The 20,829-nt window shown below is 40.6% G+C and overlaps 1 protein-coding gene across 2 annotated transcripts in view; it reads right to left on the minus strand.

Moving 5' to 3' along the window:
* The window catches only part of ldlrap1b (low density lipoprotein receptor adaptor protein 1b), a 30,602-nt gene extending 12,213 nt beyond the window's left edge, over positions 1 to 18,389 (minus strand). The window contains exons 1-4 of one of the 2 annotated variants that reach the window (XM_029494416.1): positions 18,141 to 18,389; positions 5,423 to 5,565; positions 4,553 to 4,665; positions 456 to 570 (exon numbers count right to left, since the gene is read on the minus strand). In XM_029494416.1, coding sequence (XP_029350276.1) covers positions 456 to 570; positions 4,553 to 4,665; positions 5,423 to 5,565; positions 18,141 to 18,225 — 456 coding nt within the window. In that variant the 5' untranslated portion in view covers positions 18,226 to 18,389. The remainder of the gene's footprint in view (positions 1 to 455; positions 571 to 4,552; positions 4,666 to 5,422; positions 5,566 to 18,140) is intronic. The other variant, XM_029494415.1, reaches the window with a different exon arrangement.
* Positions 18,390 to 20,829: the final 2,440 nt, after the last annotated feature.

Below are 20,829 nucleotides of genomic sequence, written 5' to 3' on the forward strand. Positions count from 1 at the left end.
TGTGTAACCAGAGCCACTGATGGAATAGTCTGACATTTTGGAAAGACGCTCATTTGCCAAGAATTACATTTGAAGACCAATACATCTCTGGTCTGTATGTTAAATATAAAACCACATACAGTGGAAAAATTATTTAGGATTATGACTAGAATCCAGGGAAAACAGCTTGACTGGCTCTGTCCAAATGTAAGAGAAATCCACCTACCAAAAGCTCCAAAACCCATTTATTAAACTTTGCATGCATTTCAATAAGTAATTGAAAAACTGCCTGTTCCAGAATGTTGAACTATACTTTAATATAAAAACGATATTAGCCGTAAAGCTTTTATTCAACTTTTAGAACCAGGTGGTTTCAGACTGTGTTATGTCCTTCTAGTTGTGTGTTATGTAAATAGCCGACTTTTGCATGCTATGTACTTCTGAGATCACTAAACTGTACAAACTAATTTACTCACCATTTTTTTCTTTGTGCAGAGGAAGGCATGGCACTCAAGAGTCTCATTGTGTTGGCTCTGGACAATGTAAGCAAACACTTTGTCATGCATCTTGTCTGCCGTGCAATACGATATTCTGAAAGAAAAACACAGGCACGCATACTTGAATAAAAACACTAAGACCTTATAGTCTGCACAGATAAAGGGGGACCATCATGTCACTTCATCTGCACTAAACCCTTAAGCTACCACAGCAATCCGATTTAAACTGTTCAATCTAGCATTTCTCTAACCCCCCCCAAAAAAAAAAAAAAAAAAAAAAAAAACCTGTGGCATTGCAAAAGCCTGTTGCATTCACGATCCAACTGCTCTGCACATAATCAAATACAGCCCCGTTGTGTCTGTGCAGGTAAGACGCTGATAAATGTCATGAAATTTAACTTAATCATGCACAGTGGACATCTATGCTGCTCCACCAAAATAATGCCATTCCTTTATGCTTTTTAAAGCTGTTACAATCCCAGTGTTCACACCTGTTAAAAAACCTCAGCACAACCGCTGTAAGTTATATTAAAAACAGACTCACATAGACAGAGAAGAAAGTCATTTCCTGCTGTTAGAGTCTTCTACACCCATGTTAGTGAGTCATCAGTCTCGCTTGTCAGTCTCAGGTGCAAAACAGAGTTTTAAATTAAGCTGTAATGCTTCACAAATAGTTTTGATCATCATGTCATTACTGTAATCCCAAAACGACAGGCACACAGGTCAGCTGTGGAGGGAGATGCAAAATGATGGAGGAAGGCTATAATGAATGTCAGCCATCTGTCCTTCCTTTCTCCTTTGAGCACTGGGCACTGTCCTTAAACATCACTGTAGTATAGCTGCATGCTTTGTTAACTAATGACAACCAAATAAATAAATGTGAGATAGAAAAAGTTTGGAAAGGTCTGAGAATCACAGCTGCACTCCAGACAACAAAACTAAGATTCACAGGCAAACATTTGGGTGGGCGGGTGTCCGGGAGATTGGGTGTCTAGGCAAATCCATTTCTTTTATTGGTCATCCATCTTTTCAGCTGATGTCTGGGGAGGAGAGCTCCAATGAGCTGCAACATACAACCAGCTGCTTTATGTCTTCACACCAACCTGAGATTACAGCTGGACTCAACTCACCCAATCAGCCTTTTAATTACTGTTCTATTTATGTACCTTACATTCTTCAAACGACAGAATCCATTATCAGAGCTGCAATTTACTGGCATTGCATTTAAGGCAGAAAGGATGGACACAAAAACAGTACAAGTATTTTGTCATAAAGGCATTCTCTTTGCAGGTGAAATATGAGGCATAAAAGCCATGAGCATTTAAGTTTTCTGAGGAAGTTTAGTGCACAATGCACTAACAATTGGAGCATCAGTGGATGTTAAGCAGTGGACACAGCTCATGAAGGTAATTTTGGTTCCAAGGAAACCCACAGACATGATGCAAATATTCTTATGTCCACCATAATTCAAATGCCTTTCAAACATTACAAATAGGGCTGAATGACATGGAAAAAAAAATCATGTCATGACTATTCTGTTAGATGGGAATGGGAATGGGATGGGATGGGATGGGAGTGGTATAAAAAAAAAGGAAATTTGTTGACAACCAGATTTGTTTATTATATTCTGGACCAAACAAGCATATTGAGGAGAATACCAATGCTCAATTTGCAACATTTTATAACAAAGTCTACCTGTCAAATATTTGTACCTCTTGTGGTTTGAAATATGTTGTGAAATTGTGCTGTGTGTTATAGTTCGATTAATTATACTGTTCTATTTCCAAGAATATCTCTGATGCCCATAAAGGAAGAATTCTTAGGAAAAAAAACATGTCTTTAGATCTCCAGAAGTTGCCCGAGGTCAGACTTGAGGATTACACCTGGTTGTTGCATTGTGGTCAGATCAGATTTCCTACTACCACAAATTAACTGTTGTTAAGTTTGCTCTTGTGCCTAAATACCTTAGAGACCTCCTAGTCCCCTACTACGCATCGAGGCTGCTCAGATCCTCAGGGACAGGTTTACTCACTGTTCTTAGAACCAGAACTAAGCAGGGTAAAGTGGCTTTTAGTATTTATGCCCCTCACCTGTGGCACAAACCTGAGGCTTGCGAGCTCTGTAACCACTTCAAAACAGGTCTAAAAACATTCTACCACCACATTCACTAAGTCCATTGAAACCATTGCTTCCTTTTAGTCACTGCTTTGTAATTTATTTTTAAAATTGATTTTTATCATCTTATTTTTATTTATTATTATTATTAGTAGTAGTAGTAGTAGGAGTAGCAGCATTTTTTATGTAATTGTTTTAATGCTTTCAATGTTTTTAATGTTATAAATCTTTTGTTTTAACCCTGAAATGCTGAATATATGAGTGGTGCTATACAAATCAAGTTGCCTTGCCTGCCTTTAGGACTGGACTGGATGCCTCTGAGGACTACAGAGGCCTTTCTATACAGTTAATTTGGTGTGCATCCAAGAGCAATCACCCTATCACACTGATCAACCAAATCAGATTTGGGGGGGAGGGGGACAAGCCACAGCCCAAGTCTTTGCGCATTAAAAAAAAAAAATCATAAAAACAGCAATTAGATCAACTCAGGATAAATATCCTCATTAGCTGTAACACTGATTATCAGTGATTCAAAACTACACAGGTAAGAAAACAACTGATGTTGACTTGACTGTTCAGCTTGATCTTAGTGCATTTTGTTGCTCATACAGCCCATCTTAGCCTGAGACAGCAATATCTGTCATCCTGCCTTTGATGGACTTTGGGTCATTGAAGTTCAGTCTGGGGAAAAAAAGAAGGTTCAGGCCAGTTTTAGAGACTAGATTTTTAATATAGATAAATGGCGTGAGTCAGACAAATTGACTCTAAAATACATAAAAATCCCCAAGCCACCCTGTAGAGATGGAAATATGATTGGTGAAGACAGCCTGTCAATTAAACTGCTCAGAGGTAACTTATGGAATTTGCCAACAGTTGGGATTTAGTCTTCAATTTGCCAGCTTTTCAAAAGTGTTATTCAACATAAGTCTGGTCAAACTTGGAGAAAGGATGGAAAGTCCCATCTTGATTTGATATGTAGACTCATAAATTTGGAATTTCAGGAACGTGATTTAAGCTTTGCTCATAAACTCGAGGCCAAATGGCGATTAGGTAGATCTAAATGTGCAGGCTGGGGTGGTTCAGACGTCTGTGGACATTTATTCGAGGGGCTCAGTGTGTGTAGGTAAGTTACACTTGAGATGAAAGCTCAGAAACACAGTGTTGCTACCATGAAAATTGAGATTGATCAGACAAACTGCTGATGGACCATCTATTCTAGTATTACAGTAATATAATCTAGTATTACACCTCCTCACTCACATTCATCAAGTGACTGATGAGAACAAACAAAAAAAAAAAAGAAAAAGAAAATTTTTGTTTCATTGCAAATCATGGAGACAAACTCAGGGTCAAAGTATTTCTCAAATCGGACTCACCCAACTGAATCCAGGACACAAGATGAGTGTAAAGGCATGTATGTCAAACTCAAGGCCTGCGGGTCACATCCGGCCCGGGATACAATAATATCTTGCTTGCAAGATCGTTTCAATTCTCAAATTTTTTATGGCCTAGCTGTATGAGGCGCCCATAACACTCATGCTGTGCCAAACCATAGGCTACCTGCAAGAACCCTAATTTTAGCTTCCCCAGACAACACACCAATCAGGCATCTGTGGATGTTTTTAGTTGTGTACAAAATGTGTCTTGTTTGTGGAGCTAATGTGGCTGTAATTTAACACTTAAAATTTACATTTTTATTTAGGCTTTCAAGTTTTTAGTAGACATTTTTAATGGAGAACAAAATATATACAAGTCTTTTTATTTTGGGGGGCAAAATATAGTATTCTGTCCATTTCAATTCATATTTTTATTCAAAACATGGTTAGTTTTAGTCTGTTCAATAATTTTTTTTTTTTTCTGTCCTGTTCTTGCCCGCAACATAATGTGTACTATGAGTTTTGGTGTTTTGGAGTGTGATTGAGTTTGACACCGCTGAGCTAAAGGGTTGGAAGAAGACTGACCTGTATATGGAGATGTTTTCTATCAGCTGGTTGGAGGCACTGTCGTAAAGAATGATTCCTCGAGGGGAGACCTTTAATGTGACTTTCTGGAGTTTTTTTCCACTCGCTTTGGCCTGGAGGATAAGGAAGGGAAAACAGGAGGGGGAAGCGAAAGAGCGTGAGAGATAGAAAGATAATGAAATTGAAAAACTTAATGGAGTTAAGTGCCAATTAAAACTCAAACTTATCACCTGTATTCAAGCTTTCAAAAGATACCATTGAAATTGCTAAATGCTTGGAGTTTTCAACAGTACAAAAATATAAAAACATATCTGAATAAAGAGTTAACCAAGTTAATATAACCAAGTTTAACAGCAGGTACATGTGTGACTGAAAACAAGAGAGTCAGTTCAATTTCTTAAATTGTTCAGCCTATGCAATAACAAAATATTAACGCAAAATTAAGAACGTCTCAACCAGCAGCTTAACATCTTTTTCAGAGGGACACCAAGGGCACAGACAGATAATAACCAATCAGAGGCTCTACCTCTCTGTCCATATATCACTGTGTGCTGAGACCATTTTGCCACGGTTAACTTCATTATCCACTGAGCCGCCAGATCTAATCATATTGAGCCTTTTCTACCACGATAAAGCTTTCTGAGCTGCACAATGAGCCAAAGTGTCCAAACCAATTGTATCCTTCTGTAAATGTCAGCCTGGGCCTTTTGTTTGGGGGGGGGGGGGGGCATCAGGAGTTTCAAAAGGCTGAGTTGATGATGGTGAGAAACTCAGAGAATGTAATTTTAATGGGAAAAATGTTCTGTTGACAAGACATTTTGGGTGGTCCCCCATTAGTTTAGTAATTCGGCTATGCGTGACGTCACTCACCGTAGCCACTATCCTCTTGACAGCCGCTGCAGACAGCTCCTCTCCTTTGGGTTGCTCAACCATCGTGACCCCCAGGTACTTGAGCTGGAAAACCATGCCCTCCAGCAGGGTCTCCCTTGTGTCAGTCCAGTTCTCAGGAAGTTCTGTGAGATGAGAAACATGCACCAGTGACTATCTATATTCACAGAAAGGTATGTGAATATATTTCTAGGCCTAAAAGGAAAAGTAAGAAATAAGTTTTCTGAAACATTTTAATAAGAAGCAGATCATCATCTCAGACGCTAGTCCTGTCGGATATGAACATTATGGTAAGGGGAATGTAAAGTAGCCATTTGTCTAAAAATAACCAGCGGAAGAGTCTCTGAGGACTCTTCCAACCATGAAAATTAAAATGATTTTTAAGTCATATTCCAACTTACCACCATTTTTCTCATCAATTTTACCAGACATGATGTAAAACTCCAGGAAGAAAGGACCTAATCCCAGGTTTGAACCCAGGACCATCTTGCTGTGAGGCAACAGTGTGAACCATTGATTGTTTTTTAGTTTTTTTTGTTTTTTGTTTTTTTTTTATAAACACTATTTAATGTTGCTTATCAATGCATCTGTTTTGTACATGTCTGCTGCTGTGTGAGACGTAAATTTCACTTCATGGGGAGGGCTTATCTAATCTCACATCAATACTTGTGCTGGCCCTGGCTGCACTCCAATGTAAACTCTTCATTTCCTCTCTATCACTTCATGCAGAATGGTCAAGTACAAATGTCATTAAAACGTAATGACTGTCAAGTATGAAACATCACTGCCGCTATGTGAAATAACTGCATTTTTTGCAAGGTGTCGAAAACGAGTTCAAGCAATCAACAGAGATAAAATTGGCCTCTTTTAACTGACAATCCTGATGACTGCAGCCATTAATAAAAGATCAGCATCTGCAGCTTATGAGACAATGACACTCATCCACAGCTCAACTCAATTTTGTTAAGACTTGTGGTTTTAGTTTATTTCATCAGAGAAAACCTTGGTGAACAGCTTTAGGAAATATCTTTTTTCTTATTGTTATGTCAGTACAAAGAGTGGCTGAAAGCACAGAAACGGAACAGAGACAGGAGCAGAATTACTTGTGTGAACTGGCCTGTTTTCTACATAACCAAGACCCATGCTCCCATTATGCTGACAGCCCATAGATTCTCCTACAATAAGCATCAACTTGAGTTCAGGAAGCACATAGTTGCACAAACTGTGGGAACAAAATCTCATGCTATCTTCTCCTAGAAGCTCATAAAAACTCTATGAACTTACCACTGTGTGGTGATAGTAAGCTGAGGCTTTTTGACTCTTCAATAGGTGAATCTAAAACCCCTCCACCCTCTCCCAGGTGGCCCTCAAGCCACAGTATATTAGTCAATTTAATTATTGGTAAATCAATAAAACAACCAACCACTCAAATGTTTTCAAAGTTTTGTAAATGCATTTATAGTTTATCAACACAGTCACATGGCTGAAGAAACAATATGATTCTGGCAATATAAACCATTTGAAGAAAGCAACAGAGGTTAAACTATAACATTCCTCAGCCAGACCAAGCCAACTGTGAGTGGGTGTGGAGAATGGTTTTTTATGGTCTAAATGCAGCTCCAACCAAACCCATACTTAAGTAATGGGTGAGCCTAACAGTGAACACCCACTCTAAGTTAAAGGTCTTTGCGCTCTTAAGTGTGGTGAACAGATCAGACGGTCCCCCTTAGTGCTTTGGTAAGAAGTGACCTTACTGTAATACAATCTATGCCAAGGAATCACTAATGGCTATCCATGACTTAAACCAAGCTATTGAGTGGTCCAAGCTGACTATAAATGTCCATTAGCCACTTAAGGCATTTACATCCAAGTTACCAAAATATGCTATCTTAACTTTAGCTCCCATGATGTTTCTAAGCTTTGGTTTGGTGATGCCTCTATTTGTAAAAGCAGCAGTGAACCCTCAGTATAGAGTGTGTCCTGGATTCTGTATTTACAAAAGTAAACATTGCTGACTGATCTGCCGCTGACTTTCTGAATGCTTCAAGTTCACAGAGATGTTCACGTGATGCAGGATGATATCAAGGGAAAGCCTCACTACTTTAACTGCCCATACTAATGCTTGCAAATGCAAGCCACCAGGGATTACCAGTCTGTTCAGCCTCACTACAGAGGCTTAGAATACCCCATGTCATTCCATGAGACAGTGAGGAGGCTACTGTAAGACTAGACTACAGAGATGATGGGAAATCATTAGCCCATCGTGCCAAAAATAGACAGCTAGATGAATATTCAGCAAAAATAAAACCTACAGTGCAGGCTAACTGTAGCAGTTATAGGGTAGGGAACAATGAAACAGTTTTTTAAAAACTGATTTAATGGCAGTTTAAACGAGCAACCCAGGAGCTATTTTTAGACTGGTGCATACTGCTTTGTATGGAATAATAATCCATTTTCATATTGGTTACATTTGCATTCACACAACCAGCCAACCCCCCACCCAGCCCAGCCCCAGCTCCACTCAACAGCAGCTCTTTGCAGCTGCAGTGCTGATTAGAGTAAACTTCAAAGGATTCTCTGCTACAGTGGACCTATGGCTGGTCCATGAGTGCACGCCTGGGTGACAGTGCCTGTAAATAATCCAGAGACCAGGTGAAGGCCACAGGTAGGATTTGGGCAGACAGGGAGAAGATTCCAGCTACTGTGAACATCAGTGAGAATAAAAACTGTGAGGCTTTGAATAGCCAATCATTTTCAAAGAATGTTGTGGCTAATGAGCCAGTGCGGTTTAAAAGGTTGTGTTCTGGCTCCTGCTCTACTAATCTTTACAGGGGCACGTGTGTGTGCCCTGAAACTCTGGAAAAGTTAACAAAAAAACTCTACACACACAGCGACATAAATATTGCCCACACTGCTGCTGATTCCACATGATGAAAATTGGTCTTATAGAAGAAAACTCTTTAAATAAAAACAAATATCTGATGGCTTACTTGCAAATAATAGGACTGGAAAGTAAGAACTAAATGCCACCATCTGCACAAGAAACCTTTTAATTCTTTGCAATTGTTTACCATACCTATTGTAATCATTTTTGTTCTCAGTCTTCACTCAATACCCTGTAATATCCAATCAAAAACTGATTTATTTATTATTAATCCGAAAAAAAAAGGAAAAACTGACCCTACACCTTGCTATGTCACGCCAACACAGTTGCCTCCCATTTCTCTCTTAATCATCTTTGAAACATTACTACTGCTTCACTGAAGTTTACCTGTGGTAAAAATCAATCTCACAGCTGACAATGCACATTAGAGCAGAAATAATGAGGTGGAAGGAAAAGCCTGCAAAGAGACAGGATCATGTTGAGGCAAAGACCTGGGAGAGGTTTCAAAATATTTCTGCTGTTATGGATGTTACCAAGAGTGCAGTGGCCTCCTTAATCCTTAAATGTAAGTAGTGTGGTGGCAAAAAGTTAATAGAGAATTTTAAAAAGAAAGTCTTCACACGTCAGCTGTCTTTCTTGAGTTTTATTTAGCATTCATGAATGCTAAAACGGGTTAGGGTTAGGGTTAGGGTAAACGTGAGCTTGATGTTCTCAAGCCTACGGTTTTTATAGTTTCTCAAAACAAGTGTCAACAGTCAAAATATATGGTGTTCCAGTGTCCCAGACCTGTACTCATAACAACCCCCACCAAGATACAACACTCCTTTGAGCTCTCACTGGGTCATCAATATCAGAATTTTCCATCATAGGCGCTTGGTATAAACAGGAGTGTGCATAGAGCTGATTATCTAGAAAAATTTAGTAATCAGGGAAAAAGAAAGAAAAGTGGCCATGAACCTCACTCTGGTTGAACTCCATCCAAAGGTCCACCAATCTGGGCTTCATGACAGCAGCCAGAGGGAACCGTCTCCATGGTGACGGTTGGCAAAAACTACAGAACAGTATTGTCTCGTTTGATAAAACCAACAGTAAGCTGTTGATCATTTCAATGACATGATGTTTAAGACCAGTTGTCTTGTGGGGTATTGAGTGTAGATTGATGTGGGAAACAAAGTCTTTTTTTCCATCAAGCATAAGGCCGCAAAAAAAAAAAAAATAAAAAATGAAAGGGGTCTGCCTACTTTCATAATGAAGCGTATTTCTATGTATAAGGTTAACTTCTATTGGGCAGTTTATGTCGCACTCTGATGACGATCTCTTGTGCAAGGTTAAAAAGGTCCAAACACTTCAAAGTTATTTTCCCCCTTTTAATAATGTTCCGGTTACCTTTGGCTTTAAAATATGTCATGTGTAATTTCTAATGTGATTGCTGTTCATGTAGCAGTAGGCCCTGATAAAAGCCCTATTGCCAGCCGACTCAGTGAAGTGTGACCAGCCTGAAATCAGTGCATGTCAGGGTAAGGTCCGCTCTCCTAGTCGAGTGGAAAGTTGCTCCCATCCACTGTCTTATCCTGTGCCCTACAAGTCTCAGCACTACACCAGTAACACTCAGGAGAAGAGCACAGGAACAAATGACTTACATGCAGTCGCTTCCTCACTTTGCTCTATCTCAAACAGAGCCTAATCCTGCAGATATTTAAAAACTATAAATCGTACTTTCAACTAAGCAGACTGTGAAAAGCAGACATAGGTTTAATAGTACAGGAACACCAGACTTCTCAAATGTTCCCCTAAGTGGATTTGACAATAGATCATTAAAGCAATTAGATTTCTGTAGAGAGAATTTGTCTGAGAGCGTTTTACAACACATGAGACTGTCAGATGGTGTTTAACACATTTTTCAAGTGGCCAAAATCTGTGGTGTTTTACTGTATTTTTATTTTAATAAAAACAATTCAAGGACAGCAGTCTTCACCTCAATTAAAATAATTGGACTGGTACAATAATCCCACTTTTTCCATTACCTCAACTTGATGTAACTTTTCTCTGATAAAAGCATTGGAATGCAGTGTCAATAGTTATTTTGTTCAACCCACAGTGCAGAATTGAGGCAGGTTACTGAAGCTGTGGGGTTCACTGAACCTGCTGACAGGAAGTCAGACAGTAAGCTCTGGGTGTCAAGCCGAGCTGCAGTTACCTGATTGATCTGGTGGTTACATGGCTGTACAAACGCTAGTAAAAGATCTTAACCTCTGCTTAAATATCCAGTCATTTGAGTGTATACATAAGCTGAGACTTTACTTTAATGAAGCTGGAACTACACAGACATATTTGATGCAACAACAGATCTAGGGAGGCAAGACAGCACAGAGGTCTCGGGGAATTGTAATCAAAGGGATTTGAGTGCTGAGCCTGTGCAGCAGGAGAGATTTAGAAAGGTGGCTGATGTGGTGGTGGTGGGTATTTTGGTCAAAGCCAACGCAAGAAAATGAAGCAGAGATTTTGGACAAGGAAGAGTAAAAGAGAATCAGTATCGCTATCCTTGTCAACAGCCAGTGAGAGTGAGAATAATGAGGATCTGCTTGTCATGGCCTAGCCTCTCCTCTAAGAGGGACGGATAGGGAGGAACGACAGGCAGAGGCAGCCATTCATAAATGAAGCACAAGCTGATAAAAAAAAAAAGGGAAAAAGGAAACGAGTTAATTATGAAATATAAATCCATTATCAAAAAATATATGCTAATGGTGGCAGCGAATCAAAGTTTTCACTATAAATTCACACACATAAACCTAGAATGGACAGTTACAAAAACGCAACTGTTTAATCGCTGTTGAAACAGAGGCACAATTCTATGCTCTGACTGTAGGGTAAATAATGCACTTAATAGTCTGGGGTTGGCAGAGGGGAGGATATGCACGCAGCAATACAGGGGTAAAAATACAAATCACCATAATGCCATCCTGACATGTTAGTTGTTTCATCACTGTCATCTGGATCTTGCTTCCAGGGTTAGGGTAAGCCCTAACATTAATAATGTTTGTGTCCTTTAAAACAGATGAAAATACTCAAAATAAAAGATAACACTGGTCAATAATTTCAGTCAGACAGAGACTGTTTAAAAATTAAAACACCCACTCTTCCTGGTAGTCAGTGACAACAAATACAAGAAGTGACAATGTTGAGCAGGTAACCTGACTTTGGTGTCACTGAGTCAATCGGCCATGACTCTACACCACAGAGTCACATTGAATAGGAGTAAAGGTTCCTGTGTTATCCGGGAAAGTCATTTTATATCCTTGTTGGCAATCTATAAATGATTCTTTATCATTGTTGTATGTTCATCAACCCAAGTAAATGGGTAAACCACCAGTTATCTATACAATAGAGGTCATGAATGACTTTTGGGGATTGTCAGTAAGGGGAGGAGGGCTGGCAGCAAAGTGGCCCAGCTTAGTTGAAGAAACAAACACAAATAAAGTCTTTCAGGTCAACAGTCACAGCGCTGTTGCCAATACTACAGCTCCAGCAGGCTCCATGAGACGAGCCTGCTGCATCAACACTTTCCCCTTTGTTTTGAATTGAAAGGAGCTTCTGAGCACTGAGAGGCCTCCATGTGGTGTTGCATTGGCCTCAGCGAAAGAATGAGACAGGGGTGTCCCGGTGCATTAATCTGAGCACTCAGGATCCCAAACTGTAAATGACTCATTGTTTTTTCTCTGGCTGTTCTCAGGCCTGCCCACCTGCATACCATCTTCTGTTTAAAAAAAAAAAAAGAAAAAAGATGGGGAAATGACTAATCTAAACAGGACCCTCTTTTGTTCCAAAAAACAAACAAACAAACAAAAAAAACATTTGCAACCTCAGAGAAAGAAGTGCCACTTGGTGCCTGGTGAAAAAACAGGGTCTCTCTTCTCGTTTAAGTTGCAGATGTGCATTACCTTAACATATTGGGAAAAGCTGGGTTGTATTATTGCTGTCACGTCTTCCTTTCACAGGATCAGCAGTCAACTATGGCCAGAGGTTGCACTATCAGCTCGACAGCCATTTGACCATTTCAAATTACCAAGTCATAGTCAATTCAATTCACAATTTCAGCAGTCTGGCATAGGATGGAAAACACTGGATCCTTATTTGTTCTAAACACTGTCAAATCCAATGAAAAAGACCAAAACCAACAATCTGCGGTTCTGTCTCTCAATAGTTTCCCATTTCTCTCTTCCTCTTCCTTACACTTTTACATTTCCTGTTTGAATTGATACATATTTGGTGCACTAGATATTTCCTGCAGCAGGGTGGAGTATTTGAAATCCACTCAATATAAACAACATTTTCCAGTAATGGAGTAAAACGACATCTAGTGCAAAGATGTGCCTGACCCTTTGTTTTTGTTTTTTTTTTTGGGGGGGGGTTAATATTTGTTCACCAGTGGAGAAAGGGAACTGACACACTTTAGTCTTTTCCATAGAATTCTTGTTGATTTTCTTATAGAATTTGCTGGCAATAAAAAAAGATGCTGTAACACTAAGACAGTAATAGTTTGTCACTATGACTGATATGACCAGCCAATTACCAAAGTTAAATTTGGCCTTGGGTAACCTATACTTGCGATGAGATAACTTCCTTTTATCTTACAACAAGAGCTGTACAAAAAAAATCCAATTCAAGCATTATTAGATTCCAATCAGGACACTTAGGGCTAATTTACAAACAGCTGACTCAGATGACAGCAGATGGGGGGAGATACAGAGAGACAGCTTGGATCCATGGACAATGTTTAGCTATGCCACAAAAAAGTTAAGCCCTACATTTCTATTGCGAACTACTGAATTTGGCTGCATGTAATCTTGTCTGCAATCAGCTTGCGTACTCTGTTCAGGCTGTGCAGTGCAGGTCAGAGACAAACACCATCATCACTCTTTCCTAACGGGCATGGTCATTACAGGGCCATTTTTGGAAGAAGGATGGGAAAGAATGGTAAAGAAAAGCAAGACTGTTATTCAAAGGGGAGAAGTGTGTTAGAACACATGGGGTGATTGTCACTGTCTGGTGCCTGGTACAGACTCATCCAGCACTATTGTTCCAACTTTAAACTACAGCTTACGCAGAAAGGACACAGGAAATGTTTTACATTTTATCTGTAACCCAGGTCAAAGTCTCTCTGTGTGACATCCGCAAATAATACAATTAAACAAAAATGGCCAGGCATGAACTACAGGCCAGTTCACTATAGGAGCAATCAATACAAAGTAAGGAAGATGAACAGTCTGTGAGGATCCTTTATGCCCAGCTGCCTATGACCACTTTTGTCTTTGTCCTTTTGTACCAGAATGTTTCTCTAGTTTCATCTTCTACAACAGGCTCATAATATTTTTAAATATCTGTGCATTTTCAGAGGTAGAAAGGAAGCAATGACTGCACAGCTACCAGTATTCAATTTGATGGCCTTTAAAAAACAATTCCGTTGGGTGAAAGGGATTTACAGAGAATAAGAGTCTTATAGTCATGTTTAAAGGCCCAACACTGAGGCACGTGTCTTTCAGTATTGGTTAAATCCACTCAAAGATGGAAAGTGAGGAAAGGGAAAGACAGAAATGTGGGTGGGGTCAGGGATTACAGCTGATGACAATCTGAGGCCAGAATGTACTCTCAACAAGAATCAGGGTTATGAAACTGATCCCCAAAGCATCCTATGGACAGTCACACTAAACAGCAGGAGCTGAATACCATTGAATTCAAGTAACACTGACAAATGAGAACGCCTTATAACTTTAAGTACATGAAAGAAGACATATCATTGTGCTATAGCATGTATTTTATGGCTGCAAATTATTTCTTGAACTTTCATTTAGTAGCTCATCAAAAGAATAGCAATTCTTGTAATCAATTTGTATGTCTGCACCAATACAATACCAGTGCAAGAAAAACAGGAAAAAAGAAGAACAAACTATATGCTTGCTTTGACTTCTTGAATCTATGAAGAGACGCCTTTAGGCAATATGCGTCCAGCCAGTGTTTGACTCAGAAAAGCACACGCCTGTGTAATGTGTCCCTTACATTTGGGAGGTCCATCTCACCTCTTCTGTAATCCTTTTCAGTGCATCATCTCTCGAATAACCTTTACTTTTTGTCCACATGTTTAATATTGTACACTTGGCAGTCATTGCAGATAGACAGGTGGTTGAGAGAAAGAGAGGGCACTGGGAGGTGAAGTAAACTTCAAGTAATTAAAAAAAAAAATCCCTTTTGCATTCCCATGACTTCATAGTTGAGACAAGTTCACTGGAAAGGGTGTGTCATGAGAAGTTTCATAAGATTTCATTGATATTGGCGGGAGATAAAGATTTTTCCAAAGCTCTAACTCTGGGTATATTGGGACCTAACAAGAAAATGTTTTAGAACAAGTGGTTTTAGAGTTGGTCTTTAAAACTAGCGAGTCTTTCCTGAATTACATGCTCACTGGAATGGGAGGGGAAGGGGGGCAACAGGTTGCAACATAAACTACTTAAGTTTCATTTGTGTCTGCTGGTCAATCATCCAACAGACAACCCACAGGCCTCACAGCTTGACTAACAAGTATATGAGGAAGGGCCATAGACCGAAGTAATGTCAATGACTCAGTATGAACAGATTAAAAAGGGAAGTAGTTGTAACTACTGGCAAGACAGAATAACCAACAGCATAAATTCAAGACTTAGATAGCTGTCTAAATACACTAAAGAACTGTGAACTACACCACAATGACCATATGTCTAAGCATATGGCTTAAGGAGATTACTCAATAATTTCTTCCCAGGAAGGTTAGCCACTATGCTGCTTGGTCATATGTTGCTACTGGTTTTATAATACAAGACAGATTCTCATAGTAGTCTCAGCTGAGGAGTAAAAACGACAAATAAAAAAATAATTCGACTTTTTTATTCAATAGTGGGGAGGAAAACTGAATTTACTCGATTTACGAGATAGAATGGAAATTAATTTTTCTTATCACAAATAACCAAACCAAATATAGCAGAGTGGGTAACAGAAGCAAAGAAATAGGCTCTGGCTTGTCAAATTAATCACACTGCAATTCAGAGCACAGTTTAGCCTGTGCCAGTTACTGGTTGAAAACAATAATGATGATGTTTAAAGTATCATACTATCCCTGCTGTATCAGCTGAGAGAGAGAAAGTCAAACATTTGTTATGCCTGAGGATTAAAACAGAGAAATGTAGAGAAATGGTGACAAAGCATGATTGTGAAGCCCTATCCGCACACACTCACATGTGACTCTGTACTCTGTGAAGCATATATTCTATATCTCTCTTGGATATATAGAAGATTTAACAGAACTATAAATCAGTGGGGACTTTACAACTCAATAAAGGAATCCTGCAGAATGCAATTTCCATTATACCCTGTTAACCTCCATGGGATGACTTTGCAGGGGTTGCAACACAGACCAGCCATAGATGTGGTAGAGGTTCAAGGTGGACTGGCCACTACACACCACATTGTAAGTTGCAAAATCCATTACCAAGTTCATGTAACATTATAGGAAGTAAATTTAGCCTACAGATTTAAACTCTGTCTCTGCAGTGATGAATAATGTACAAAAGACAAATTAGTTAACAGCTAACCAACTACCATCTGCAGTAGTTACCCCAACAACAGTAGCTCACACATCTACAGTGTCAAATATAATGGAATCTAATTGGTATGAGATCACACAAATTTCCCACAAGCCATCTGTTTGGGTCAAGTGACATTCTGATATGTAGCTGTTTCTTTATCGACAGGCCTGCAGAAGGCAGCTCCTTGGCCGGGAATGTGGGAGGGAACCAACTCAGTTTAATACAGACAGGGATCTCCTACACTTTTCAGACTGGCAAAGAAAAAAAGAGGGAAAAACACTGTGACCTAAAATGATGGGTAATGTTACATACCATTTTCTCCACTATAAGATGGCAACTACTTGGATATAATGAGAGGGCAGTGCAGAGAAATATTCTGTCAGCTAAACAGACTGCCAAAAAGCAAGTGAACTATTCAAAACCCATGCAGGAAATGACAGACCTGACACATTCTTGCCCATCACAGGAACAAGGTTGCAAGACTCTGATGCCAGCCTGATTTAAATGGTGATCTGCAGTGATCATTTAATGGACACATAACTTCATGAAAACAATACTGGAAGCTGTTACAGTCCTTAATTGACAGTTAAATTAGACAAATGCAGTGCTCAAAATGCCAAAGAAGTGAATAAGCTACCCTGACAGGATCTAGCTCAAAATCTTACTGGAGAAATGTGGCAAACATTTGATTTCAATTATGAAACTGAATACACAGAGACACATTTCTCTTACATAACGACTCATATTACTACACCAGATGTAACATTGATTGCATCTGATGTAAGATTGGTGTTGTGCCAGAAGGTTACCGACAACACCATGAATCAAATTGGTGTTCCTTACAGAGCATTTCACAGCTCCTTACCAGTGACCGCCAGTGAAACCTATGATTTCAATCGCTTCAAGAAAAATAAGAGCAAGAGCAACAGTTACTTACTCACGGTGTCAACCGCCTGAGAAAACAATACAATCGTATCTGTTTAAATTACACACATATTTGCACGAGTCAGCCTGGGTGTGATAGCTGCGGTAGCAGATCAGTGGGGGAGATGAGACTGAGGGTGGAGTTGTGGCAAAGTTCACCACCAGCGACTGATGGCTGAATAAGCATGGTCCCCGGCTGCGGCCGCCGGGGACCATGCTTATTGTGCATCCCCGTCGCCCGGTGAGGAGTAGACGGAAACAAAGCATCGTTTGCACTGGCTGGCACGTGTGACATCTTGCTGCCAACTGCTCTATTGTCTATGCAATAAAAATGGGGAGATGTGTGGGAGCAGGGGACATCCCCCCTTTGTGTGAGGAAACATAAAAGGCAGCACATCTTATATGAGAAAGCAACGCTAGCATAATCAGTGAGACCGTGTTCAGCTGCCCTGATTGTACATACCGGAGGGACGAAGTGGAGCCATGTGTGGAAAGCCCAAGTGAAAGATAGTGATTTGAGCTAAGCTCTGAGATGAACCATAGAAATCTATAAAAACAACCTCTCCTCTCACAGTCTCTCGTTTTTGTTTCGCACTGTGTATCGCCTAGCAACAGTGGGTTGCTAGGATCGTACAGCCTGGTTAGGAAGGCGACACCTCTTCCCTTCACGCCTTTTCACTCTTGTGTCTCCCCCACTTTCGGTCTCCGGTAACCCCCCTACCCAGCTCCCGGTCCAGACCGGCGTGCCTCCGGCCGCTCGGCATTCTGTTGTACATTTCACAACCTTGGCCGTCAGTCGGATCCATGACGTGGCAGACAAGGGGATTTCACGAGAGTTTCAAACTTTTGAGAAGACGAGTGAACCAGGTCTTGGTCTCAGTCCAAATTCGGAAGGGCTGGTTCGACTTGTTACGCACACGGAGGGCTGAATATTGGGGCGAATGTCTCAGCAGGAGTCAGCTTACGGGCTGCGGGGTGTTGCTGTCAGTTTGAGTGTCAAGTTTAACACCAGAGCGAATCGCTTCCGACTTTAAATATCAACCCGTACGCACCCTGCTGAGCCACTCTGTGAGTGTGTGGGTCAGATAAACACCCGTCACAACATGCCGTCTAACAACTGTTTTGTCTCCAGCAGCAGCAGCAGGCTCCCACGGACGAGTTGTAAAGTGACGCTGAGTAAACGCCGGTTGTAATGTTACTTGTCGAGGCTAGCCTGGTTTAGCCAAATTAGCTCCAGCTAATGCCTTGGCGGTGATGGACAGAAGAGCTGTGTACTTACTTTTATGTTTTCCCGCACCCCACGACTGTTTGGCGATGCTGGGGCTCCGTATAATTGCCCTTCCAGCGGATTTCAAAGCGTCCATGTCGTAGTCCAAAAGTGGGGCAAAGAGCCCGACGTGCGCCCGTCCGTCTCTGTCGAAACACGTCGCCCGCTTTAAGACAACCCTCTCTCGCCCAAACTTTGTTCCAGCGATCTTTCGGTCCCCCCCTCACAGCTAGCTTCGGGCCGACGGCAGATTACCATGTTCGTCCCGCTGGGCGGTGCCAAGTATGTAAATGAAGCACATAACGCGAGTGACGCGGATGTGTGGAGTCACGCGAGCGGGGTTGTTGCTGCAACCTGCGGCGGCATCCTGCGCGGGCGGTGCTGAGCCGTCGCTCTGTCACGCAGTTTGGCAGTCTGTTCACGGACAGAGGTCAGACCTCACGTGTTTTAATCCTGCTTTTCTGAGCCCCGTTTCACTGGAAATGTCAGCGGTGTCAGCACCAAAGACTATTTCAGCTCACCCGCTGTTTCCTACTTTCATACAAAGACATGACAGCAGCTGTATTCACATAATGAGGAATAAATAAGAAAGGACACTTTCTCATAACTAAGTAGGTCATATTAAAGTCCATATTTTGCTCGTGTGAACAGACTGGAACTCCTAATTTATGCACATATGTCAATTAAGTGTTCATGAAGTATGTGACTCTTTATAGCTTTGTGTGAGCGTTTGTACGTTTGTGAGTCCATGTTTGGGGATACATCTCAGACAAAAGAAAATTTAATTTGGAGGAGTTTGTCCAAATGGGGACAAAAATGTGCACACGAAATAAAGCTCATTTGAGGTCAGTGGTTGCATTCAGGGTATGTCTATGGAAAATTAAAATAAGTCTATGGGCTGTCCCGAAAAGCGACATCTGTGTGCTTGTGTGCGGATTGGGGGGCAGGATGGGGTAAAGAGTTCTCTCAGAGAAGATGCACAGTATCATGAGGGAAAGACACTGTCCCAGCTGGACATCTGGGAAAGAGTGGTCTCCCGATAAAAAAATAAATGAAGTCAGGGAGAAACGAGCTGCAGACAGAGATGTCTCATTTGCAGTAGAACAAAGAGAAGAAACAAAGAGAAGAACCCTCCTGTTCAGGCAAGGGAAATTCATATCATAATGGTATGTGCTGGATTAGAAATAGATGGTTGATGTCCAAAAGAATATGCTACAGTCAGCTGCTACTGTGGTGGCTGAAATTTCCTTCAGATCAAAATGGCCCACTATCTATAGAGCAAGTTTTTAGTTGATGCAAGAAAACAGGAAGAATGTTTAGTTAAATAGATGAACATAAGCACTGCAAAATAATACTTATCTCTTGATGTTTGGGACAAATTTCTATACACATGGTATCTAGTCTAATTCTTTGATAACATCCTGTGTATCTAAGAATGCTTCATGTTAACTGTTGTTAAGAAATGTAAGTTCATCTTTGTTGCACTGAGTATGACACAACATGAAACACTCATAAGAATGGCTTTCAAAAAATCTTGCAGTACCAGATTTCATAGATGACAAGCCCAGAGGTAAGGGTGCAACAGGCCCTTATGGACAGGACATGGATGTGGACATGGATCAGCTTTGTTTTGAAGCTCAGGTAGCAGTATGTAAAATGCTGGGCGTAGTCTAGAAAAAAAATTTTTTTTGAAAATCATCATCATATTATTGTGGTAAACTAAATGATCCCTTTGTACTCAGCAGGGCATTCTATTCAAATCTTTGCTTTGTTAGCAGGCACAACCTGCCTTTACTGAAAGGCTTAAGAGAAAAGCATGCACTATCTGCTTGTATCTACTGCTTATTGAAGCACGCAAGACATACCTAGACTTTAAAAGCAGGAACCAGCTGTGCTGTGTAGCTGTGTTGGGGAAGAAAAATCAATGAGTTTCTGGAGGTAGAGAGAGAGAGAGAGGGGTTTGGCATGAAAAAGTTAGCCAACATTCAACAGGGATAATTCTACCCTCTGGATGTGAGCAAATACAAATTCATTTATATATGACAGCAAACACACGTAAGCAGCCTAGGCCACCGGAGTTATCTCTGTGGATGCTGCAAATTCACTTAATCTTTGGTCATTATCCGAGAAAACCCATTCAGTTTGAATCTACTTTTGCTGTCTTCCTCTCTCCTCTTTCAGAGGGACAGCTACAGAGGCAGCAGGATGGAAAGTGATTTTCCACCAAGAAAATTGCTCCTGGACTTTATGTTAATTGAGCAGGAGAGTTATACCTGGACTTTCTCATTTAAGGCTTATTCTCTTCAAACAGCAGGATTTCTGTAGATTTATTGAACATAATAGTATTGCAAGTCAGCCCAGCCAAATGTTGACTGCTAGAAAAGACCTATTATGATCGGTTATTCCACATGCTTGACTCTGACATATAGTACTGAGAGAGCAATAAAACATTGAGGGGTGATTGTAAAACAAATCAGTTCCCCAACCTACTCATCGGTTAAATGGAGAAAGTAAGTGAAGAGCTTTACAAGCAATAATCTCACTGCACAGGTAAAGCAAGTGTATTTGGGGAAGCCTGACATGACAAGAGAGCTGAGCAGAGAGCTTCTTTCATGCTTTGCAAGTCTGTGTCCTTGGCAGAGGGATCTCTTATCGCCTTCCTGAATTTCCCAAGTGCATTAACAAAATTATCTGTAAAAAT

The sequence above is a fragment of the Echeneis naucrates genome, chromosome 22, assembly GCF_900963305.1.
Source record: "Echeneis naucrates chromosome 22, fEcheNa1.1, whole genome shotgun sequence".
Taxonomy (NCBI): Eukaryota; Metazoa; Chordata; class Actinopteri; order Carangiformes; family Echeneidae; genus Echeneis; species Echeneis naucrates.